At 34.4% G+C, this 10,548-nt stretch overlaps 1 protein-coding gene across 1 annotated transcript; it reads right to left on the bottom strand.

Moving 5' to 3' along the window:
• Nucleotides 1-6,650: 6,650 nt before the first annotated feature.
• LOC111985658 (uncharacterized) lies at nt 6,651-9,646 on the bottom strand. The gene is made up of 3 exons (XM_024017311.2): nt 9,245-9,646; nt 7,364-7,904; nt 6,651-7,261 (listed from the first exon to the last, which is right to left on the bottom strand). Exons 1-3 carry the CDS (start codon nt 9,644-9,646, stop codon nt 6,651-6,653), a joined length of 1,554 nt encoding a protein of 517 aa, XP_023873079.2.
• Nucleotides 9,647-10,548: the final 902 nt, after the last annotated feature.

Here is a 10,548-nt window from a genome sequence, read left to right as displayed (position 1 = left end):
TTTCTTTTCCTTGCTAATTATTATAAACTTTGCTGTGTTATGAATGTGTGTTCCTCTTTGACTAAGTGTGACAATCTTTTGTAATAATTGGTCCTCTTCCTAAGTTGTTTTGATAGTCACTTTCTATTTATGCTTTCCACATTCGCTTTTATCTTCTTTCTTTATTTATTTATTTTCCTCTCTGTTGGATTGTGGATAAGAAGAGGAAGAAAAAAAAAAAAAAAAGATAATTTTTTTATGCTCAGTGCATTTAGTCCCTTATTAATCTTTTGCACTTAAATTAGATAAAGATGATTGATCTTGTTTGGATATCTTGAAACATTGCTTTCATAGAGATCATAGTTCCAATTGATCTAATTTGTGATTTTTACTGTGGAATGTCAAATCTTGGATTCCTTTATATAACCTGTGCTCAATGTACAAAATCGGTGCACATCTTGTCAATATCCTTTGTAACCACGCCTATCAATATGTTCTATTTGGGTGGTTTGATAATCTGGGAACTAGTTTGCTTATGATGCAAGTATCTTTGATTATCAATTTTGCATACTTTTTTGCTTTTTTTTTTGGGGGGTGGGGGGGAGTGGGTGTTAATCACTTGGGCTGTCTTAGGTGATCCACCAAGATGTAACCATGATCTTTTCCTGGCTTCTCTATTCTTTTTTTGTTGATAATTAGCTTTCCTTTTGGATGATTAAATGTCGTTGAATTTATATTTCTTTCTTTTATTTTTGTTTTCTTTCTTGTCCCTTGCTATTCTCTCAATTCCTCCCTCAAATAAAACTAAGTTCATGCTTTTAAATGATATCAAATTTGGTTTCATCACTAGTTAATAGGTGTAAAATCATTCTCAAAACTACCAGCACAGAAATTTGGCATTTTACAGTGAGAATATGTAAGATCATTTCCATTAATAAATGCCATATGAGTTTAGTTCAAGGTTGAAATGAACAATCCAGTACACAACCCAAGAGACAGAATAAGTTGATCTTGAATCAATCAAAACTCAACTTGGCCAATTAATAATCTGTTAGAATCAATGCCAGTCCAGAAGCTGAATCAGTACATGGCAACAGATGAAGCCCAGTCTAAGATTGGCCGGTATGACACCAACTTGCATATTTGGCAACACTCCCTCTCTTATTGTCTTGTGATACTTTTCTACATAATTTATTAAATTTAATATTTACACATAAATATGACATATGTATATACACACATTTGTATGTATGTACCTATATGGAGTATGTGTGATATTTAAATAGTTAAAAGGATTAGAAGGGTTATAGGTACCTTAAATTTTAGGTTGCGAAAATTTATACATTCACTTGGGAACTGTAGGATTTCTGGTTAAGTATTTGCTAAGCATACTGAAAAGATGCCCCAATCTTTCCTTTAAAGCTATAAGAAGAATTGTTTAATATATTCATTACATTTGAATTTATATACTGTATGCTATTTTTCTCAATTGAGTTATTCTCACTTCCTGAGATCTGGGACTTTTGTACTGTCAAGTTTGGAAAAGTTTGAATGATGGTCTGTTTGGTTTGAAATGGAAGGATATACTAATGAGTCACCTCATGTGAGATGTGTAGCACCAGTCATTTCAATAAATATTAGTTGAACTATTTTAATACTTGATAAATTTTATAATAAAGCTGAAAGGGGAGATGATTAAATATATGTTCATGTTGGTAAATTTTGTTATTTACTTGTTGATGCATGTATTTTTGCTCCCCATATATTCACAAATTTTCTCTCCTCTATTTTTGTGGGGAATGGGAAGCTTAAAGGGGACGCAAATAGTAATTTTCTGAATTTGCATAATTTTAATTCAGAAAATTTTCTCTTCAAGTTGATAATACTTTCTTTACTAGAAACTATGCTCCATTGTTATACACAAGATAAGGCTTTGAAAAATATTTTTCAATTGGCAACCTAAATGTGTTAAGTGTGGATAAAAAAATCAAATGAAATATTTTCATCATGAAACATAGTCTGTGCATTTAAATTCCTTTTCCTATTATATGATGTAAGGCATTTCATTACCTTATAACGATATGAGTATTGAAGAGAAAGATCAATTAAATTGTTTTTCTTCCTTGTCTTTTGCTACGTTATTACTTTTTCTTAACTCCAAGCTTGCAAGAAAACCTACTTGAATGTCTTTCTATACATTTTGAGTATCCTCTCTTGTTCCCTCTAAATTCGATATTGCTGCTTGGTTCACATTTCACACAATGTACCAGCCGTAGTGCAACATGCTCCATATGTTACGAAAATACTTAAATCATTCAGGATATTTTCATTTAGAATTATTTCTGATTTGACTCTGTAGATGTACCCTGAATACCCTAGTATTGTCTTTTTAACGCAGAACAGAAATGTGAAAATGCTAGATCTTGTTCTAGTATAATGAAACCCCTAAATACATAAGGGTCACTTGAATCCATAAGGAAATCACCAGAAAAAAAAAAGAAAAAAGAAAAGAAAAAAGAAAAAAGAAAAAAAGCAAAAAAGAAAAAAAGAAAAGAGAAAACCTCTCTAGAAAATATTATTGATATATTGAAGTCTCAAATTTCGTTCTACATATTGCAGGCCCTTTTAAAAGCTCCAAAAAACTTATTTTGCTAGTCAAAATATTTATAAACGATCCTAATTGATAGCCTACCATAATATGACCCTATTATGATTAGGAAAACCCGAAGTGCGTGGCGTTCTTTTTGTGGACTGCTGCACACGGTCGGATCCTCACTCTGGATAATCTAATGCTTAAGGGTCGCCCTTTGGCTAATTGGTGTTGTATGTGTTGCTGTGATGGGGAGTCGGTAGACCGCCTTCTTCTTCATTGTCCTGTTACTCACTCCCTATGGGCCTTCATGATTCAGGCTTTTGGTATTCATTGGGTTATGCCGGGTTCGGTGGCGGGTTTGTTATCTAGTTGGCATTAGTGGCCTGGGAAGCATAAGTCGGAAATTTGGAACTTGGTTCTAGGATGTTTAATGTGGATTGTGTGGTTGGAGCGAAATCGTCGATCTTTTGAAGATAAAGAGAAAACGTTGGAGGAGTTAAAGATTTTATGCCAACGCAGTCTTATGGAGTGGTCTCGTTCTTGGGGTTTTACTGAGTGTTCTTCTCTCTCTGAGTTTATGCCTTCTCTTAGCTTAGTTTCCTGACTTCTCTCTTGTTGTTGTGTTGCGGTGTGTTGTGTAGTGTTGTGCTGTGTTGCTGTTTTGTTGCTATTGTGTTGTTGTTCATCATCATGAACATCTTCTCCTTCTCTTTTATTTTTTTCCCCCTTTAATAAAAGTTTTCTATTTACCTATCAAAAAAAAAAAAAAAAACCTAAAATCTAAGGAAATAAAATCCTTAATTCTAAAATAACGAAAAAAAAATTAAATTAAAATTTAAAAAATAACAAATGATAAAAATTAAACCTCATATCCTAAAAAAAAAAAAAAAAAAAAAAAAAAAAAAAAACCTAAAATCTAAGGAAATAAAATCCTTAATTCTAAAATAACGAAAAAAAAATTAAATTAAAATTTAAAAAATAACAAATGATAAAAATTAAACCTCATATCCTGTCCTATGTTAGACCCCTCTACTTGAATGAAACTTGATCTCGAGTTTTCGTCTTAAAATTGAAATCTTTTGCTCCAAATAAAAAGATACTTCGAATACTTCAATAACTTGATTCGATTTTGAAACTTGTATCCTTGATATACTATGGCATAAAATTTCTTCTCATTGGCTTTGAATTGATTGCAACATAAATCAACAAAGGATTGAAAAAAAAATCAAAATTTTCTATTACAAGAAAATCAACAGGCTTTAATATATCTTGGGACTTGAGGCTTATAGGCTCACCATCATATTTCACTTCACTTGGATTCTCCATAGGATATTTAACAATTTCCAACTCATGATTTTTACTATTCTCCCCAATCTTTTCCATTTATTCCTCTTGAGCCCTTTCAAGAACTTCTTCTAAAATATCATCTTTAATAGACAACTATTTTTTTCAATTTGTCTTTCTTCCAACCCTATGTCTTCAATTGAAATTTTCAATTAATTTTTCTTCCAACCCTACTTCTTGAATTGAAATTTTCAATCCGTCAATAACATCTAAATTTTGATCTTTTCACAAAATGTACTGATATTGAGATTTTCACTATAATCCCCCATTAGATAAATTCGTTTGTCTATGACTACAACTTGTATAAAAAAATCTCATCATAATCACATGGGAAGAAAAAACTATGAACTAGAAATCAAAATCAATATATCATCATCTATACTAATGAAATTGTCATGAGTCATGAATTTTCTTTGTGCTCAGTTTCTTATGTCTCACATTTTGCTGCTTTGTGAAATTATGGTTTTATTTTTTTTATTTTTTTGGTGGGTGGGGTGAGGGGAAATGTTTGAGGAAAAGTTTTATTCTTTTAGATTTATTGCATTTTTAAATGTAATAACTATGAAATAGAAATCAACTTAAAATTGATGACATATAGAATTTAGGATATTACTTGGTACTTGGAACCTTGCATTGAGAGAGAGAGAGAGAGAGAGAGAGAGAGAGAGAGAGTGGGGGGGGGGGGGTAAAATAGTCAAAATATACAAGAGCAACTAAGAACAAAATAGCAGTGGAGAACTGACTTAGCAGAGGACTCAGATCACATCAAACTAACTTCTGGCTCACACTATATTTATAAACAAACTAGAAGCCTTGTGTGCTATCTTACTCAAACCAACACCAATTGACTGGTGAATCTAAACCTGCATTATTGTAACTGTGTTTGTAGGATCATAATGTCAGCATGCCCAGGTTCTAAACTGCACCTTCTGATTACACATAGCAGTTGCTTCCCTTCAGTATAAGTAGTCAAGAGAGGCACAGAGTGGAGGCCTTCCCTCAAACCCAAAGTTAATGCTTCCCCTGACAACCAAGCATAATGCCAGTTTTGGAGTCAGCAACCCAACTGTGGCAGCCAGCTAGCATCTTTCTGCCTTCCCTGTCTTTCCCAACAAAACTGGAATTTCTCTAAGCACCACCACTCACCTTACATTCTTCCTCCAGGATAAGCAGTTGCCACCCAACAGTCTTTTTAAGTGAGAGCCTATTGCAAGCCAGCTTGTTTGGAGCTCAAGCCTCATCTGACATAGCAATCCCGTGGCTGCATATAGATGACTTATATGATAATACGTTAGAAAGTTGATGAAACCAAATCACCTTCCACGGCTTCTTAACATCCTAATTTCCATAAAAACCAGAGAATAGCTACAAAGATTATAGAAAAACCATCCAAAACATATCTTTCAATAGATTGCTAGTCAACCAGGTAGAGACCCATGCCCTAATAAGTTTAGGAACCAAGTTGCCCACTAGATTGTTAAGATAGAACCAAACCACACAACCCGAGCCAAAGAACACTTGATTCAAATATGATCAAAAGTTTCCTCATGAGCCTTACACAGAGGACAGCTGGGAGAAACAACAATGCCCCTTTTGTTGAGTTGAGCTCTAAGAGGCACAGCATTCACCAAGATTTTCTAACGAAAAAAAATGTAATCTTGCAGGGGATCTTAATTATAAGCTTCCAGATTTATCTAAACCTTGGAATCTAAATAAATCCCATTCTAGCCTCATAAGAACCTGATTAGTGTAATGCCAGAATATTCTATCCTGCTGTCCAAATCTAGAGAAAGGCTACTGCAGAATAGAGTTTGACACAGGTGTCATACAAGGACAGACTGGTTGCTGATTCCACTACTAGAGGTTTTGTCTATCTGATCAGCCATGCAAGTTGCTCAGCCTCTATGCCCTTGTTCTCAGCTCTGGAACTAGCCCAAAGAAAATGGTCAATTGGAATGTTAATACCATCCCCAAGACCGACTTAACCACAATTGAGTCCCTCTTCCTTAATGGGATATTGCTCCAAGGCTAAGAAGAGCTGTTGGTAAATCTACACTCCACTATTGGTTTTTCCTGGGTTACCATCTTGTGCGTCATTTATTTCTGCCACTATTTCTTTTGCACAATATTGTTGTTAGAGCATTCACAGCACAGCAGTGGAGCTAAAAATTTAGTTTTTTAGTTCCACCAAAAGTTACTTTATCTATTTTACCTACACATGCTGCAGCAGTGAATCTATTTTAGCTTTCAACATAATAAAATGATATAACCATCACAATAAAATAATATATCCACTACAATAAACAACAATCACAACCACTTGCAACCGCCACCGCTACCGTCGCCGCCACCACCACCGCTACCGCCGCTGCCATCGACTCTTCCAACGCCGCCGCCGCCACCACCACATGATAGCAAATAATCGTCTAGTGTAAACAAGTGATTTTTTTAACCCCAAATTATACTTATACATTTTTTTTTTTACTAAAACAATTTTTTAATCATCATGATAGCCTATTATAGTCTCAATTGTCCGGAAGCAATCTTGGAACAATGTGAACTATGAAATGGAGGAACTTTATAAGAAAACATATAAAATAGAACACATATTATAACAGGAACAATGTAGTCCATACATTACTCACATACATAACTCAAACCAAATTACAATAAAACTCACACTCGCACAAGTTCCTATGACTCATGCTTCTCAACATACAAAAAAGGAAAGTTCCTACGACTCGCCTTGCAATTGCCATAAATGTTCAATGAAGTCCGACTGGAGTTGAAAATGAATTTCTCGGTCTCTAATGCGTCCATGTCTCTTAATGTATGACATAAATCCATCACTTTGTTCATGTAACACTTGCAGAGGAGGATTATCCACACAATCAAGTTCATAATCCAAGTCTACCACTTTATTATCATCCCGCTCATCTTCAACAATCATGTTATGGAGAATTATGCATGCTTTCATGATCTTTTGGAGTGTTTCAAGATGGAAAAATCGTGCAGGTCTACGGACAATTGCGAAACGTGCTTGAAGCACTTTAAATGCACGCTCAACATCCTTCTTACACGCCTCTTGGGCTGCTGCAAATAATTTATACTTCTGTTCTTGTGGAGTTGAGATTGTTTTCACAAATGTTGCCCACTTTGGATATATGCCATCAGCAAGGTAATATCCCATTGTGTAGTCATGACCAATGATTGAGTAATGTACTGCCAGAGTACGTCCTTCAGCAAGTTCATTAAATACATGAGACTGCTCTAACACATTAATGTCATTATTTGACCCATGGAACCCAAAAAATGCATGCCATATCCAAAGATCATATGATGTTACTGCTTCCAAAATAATAGTAGGCTTACGAATATGACCACAATATGGACATTTTCATGCAGATGGATAATTTTTTCACTTCCATTACATGCAATCAATTGAACCTAACATATCTGGAAAACTTTGGCACTCTCCATGAGCTAACAGTCCAGCAATGTCTTCATTGTTTGACTTTCTCAAGTATTCCTCAAAGAAAACATCAATTACCGCAGTAACCAATGTTTTCAAACTTTCTAATACAATAGTTTCTCCAATCCGCACGTATTCATCTATCAAATTACCCAATACTCCATACGCAAGCATTCTAAGTGCAGTAGCTATCTTTTGTAATGAAGATAAACCAAGTTTGTTGGCACTATTTCTTTTTTGAACAAAGTAAGAGTCATGAGCTTCTATCTTAGATTGAATACGGAGAAAAAGAGAACGCTTTATTCGAAATCTTCTACGAAATAAAGCAAGTGGATATACTGGTGTGAGAGCAAAATAATCAAGAAAAAGCCTCTCATGGCTTGCCAAATGATTACGTCGGATAGAATGTCGACGTTTAGGTTGTGATGTTTTCATGACAAGTTCTTCGATTATCTCATCTTCATCTGAGTTATCAAAAAGGAACTTGCGAACCAAATAGTGATTCATGGATGCAACCTTCAAGACAATTGGAAAGCAATTATTACTATAGATGCAATATTAAAGCCAAGTGACATAAGCCACAACAAAATGAATATAACCAATTTACGCACAAGTCATAACACAAACACAATTTTGTGCTTACCTTCAAGCATTTATCAAATATAAGTATATAACCAAAAAATAAAAATTCCTCTCAGTAGGACCAAGAAACTAATAAATGGTAAACAAATAGATTCACTTTACAAAGATAAGTAAAATAAGAAATACTATAAATGCTCATTGTTCATAGATTTATTCTAAGACCTGTGATCTCAAAACCAATCATATGATACTAGGAATGTTCAATGAATAGAAATAATTGGATCAAAGACACTCATAGTGGCTGTAACAGCAAGATATATAATAGTTTCATTTTTCAGTCTACAAAGAATTATATCAATGCTTATCACAAGACCGAATGGAACTTAACAAAAGATAAAAAAGATTGCACTTCAAAGTCTTTGTTAGATTGCACTTCAGGTCACAACACAAACGCATACATCTAGTTTAAGATTAAAGTCAAGTGACATAAGCCACTACAAAATACATAAAGTTACTACCAAAATACATAAAGGCCTACATAAGCCACTACAAAATACATAAAGGCCTATATAAGCCACTACAAAATACATAAAAGCCTAAGTTACATCCAAAATGCAATCAAACCCATTAATTACGTGAACTTCGTCTTGCCATGATTTCCTCTTGGAGTTGTTCATAAAAAGCTTTTTTATACTCCGGTCAAGCCACTTGTATCTTTCATCATGATTCTTTCCTCCTCTAACCTTTCTGTCATCTCAAATTTTTTCTTCTCAATCATGACTTTTTTCTTCTCAATCTTAAGTTTTTCTTTATTTTTTTCCTTCTCAACTGCAAGTTTTTCCCTCTCAATAAACATTTTCTCCTCTTCCAATTGAGTTACATCCTCAATCAATTTCAATGTCTTGGTCAAATATTTCCCTACATCTTTTCTGGTGACTTTGTTCTTTTGGATGGTCTTTTCGGCCTTCCTACCAATAGGTCTCTCAAATTGGAAGAGTCACCAAGTCCGGACCCACAATCCCCTTCGCCAATAGATATTGACTCCAGCGTTGGAGGCACGGATGATCTCGATTTAGCACTGCTAGGATCGGCGAACTTTGGTTGGTCATTTAACGTGAGCTAACAATGGTCAAGAAGAAAGGGTTTCTTGTGCTTCTCTAAATACAAAGCCTTCGCATTGGTAATCTAAAAAAATTAAAAGAAATATAACATGATTAATATCTTCAAACTATTGATGAATGGACATGTTAACATTATTGCAATATAATTTATACCTTATCTTCTTTGGTTGTACCACTTTGATGAAGTGCATTAACTTGAGCCATACACTTGGCAAACTTATTTGTCTTTTCACTAATTGCTCCCCAATGACTTATCAAGGAGATAATAGTACGTGTGGTACCGGATGTATTGTACTGCTTGAAGTATTCCCAAACTTTTTTACGAAATGTATTTTGTGTTTGTTCATTACTATTTATGGCATCAATACTAGTATTGAGCCATGTTGCCACTAGGAGTTTATCTTCCTCTACACTAAAGTTAGTGCCCCGTTTTCCTTTTGTAGAAGAGGTATTTTCAACTTGAAGTTGAGGTGGAGGTGGAGAATCAGAAACTGATAAATGAGTATTTTGAGATGTTTCCAAAAATTGTGAGTCAATTTTTATATCTCCATTCATGATACCCGTAAAATATGGTAGGTCTCTACGCAACTCAGTGTCTCTACGTGACTCCATAAAATTAGAAAAAAAAAATGTAAACTTCCCTGCACACAGAAAATTTCCAAACTAACATTTATATTAAAACTTAAAATATTTAGAATTATAACAATAGAACATGATTATGCATAAATAGTTAATTAAACAAGTAACTTAATCCCACTGATAAAGAAAACACCAAATTCATTTTTGAGCATCTCAAAACCAAACTAACAATTTCTCATTAAAATGACCACAAGAAATTTGTGCTATGTTTCTAGTTTTGTGCAACAGAATATATCCAACAAAATCCACCCAAATCAGATGTGAAACATTAAGAGCCCAACAAAATCCATATCACAAACCATCTTAATATCTCTATATCTCTACTCAGTACTCACACTCACACTTACCAAATCATAATCATCATCAATCTACCAAAATCAGATATGGAACATTAAGAATCCTAAAAAAACTACCATATTCATCCATTTCTAGCAACTCAAAACAGTTGATACAAAGCAAAATGAAATATCATAACATAAAATCACCAAGCCAATAATCCAGAACAACAATAAAAAATCATATATCAAAAATCATAAACAGAGACATCCACATGAAGTGGATCCAAATCAAAAACCCAAAGTGGATTGGCGGATTGGTGGAAGAGGATGTTATACCCAAATCAAAAACCCAAAGCATCCACATGAAGAAGACAGAGACAACTGACTTGAAGTGGATCGGCGGAAGAGAAGTGCGTCTGAGGCAGATCGGCGGCGTGGGTTTGAACTTGACGATGGCGGCGACGTTGAGAGAGTGAGCTTGAGAGGCTTGAGATGAGATATGACAGTGAACGAGAGAGAGTGAATGCGAGTGAATGAGAC

This window comes from Quercus suber, unplaced genomic scaffold, assembly GCF_002906115.3.
Source record: "Quercus suber isolate HL8 unplaced genomic scaffold, Cork oak 2.0 scaffold_510, whole genome shotgun sequence".
In the NCBI taxonomy this organism is placed as follows: domain Eukaryota; kingdom Viridiplantae; phylum Streptophyta; class Magnoliopsida; order Fagales; family Fagaceae; genus Quercus; species Quercus suber.
The sequence above is the reverse complement of the archived record's forward strand: the minus strand, read 5'-3'. Positions and strand labels throughout refer to the sequence as shown.

What these genes read in the sequence shown, in the direction of transcription:
- LOC111985658 (XM_024017311.2), bottom strand. Translation starts at nt 9,646, where the DNA reads ATGAATGGAGATATAAAAATTGACTCACAATTTTTGGAAACATCTCAA. An exon ending in GTACAACCAAAGAAGATAAG is followed by an intron (nt 7,905 to 9,244) that starts GTATAAATTATA and finishes ATTGTCTTGAAG; the next exon opens with GTTGCATCCATGAATCACTA. An exon ending in AAGTTTTCCAGATATGTTAG is followed by an intron (nt 7,262 to 7,363) that starts GTTCAATTGATT and finishes TTTTGGAAGCAG; the next exon opens with TAACATCATATGATCTTTGG.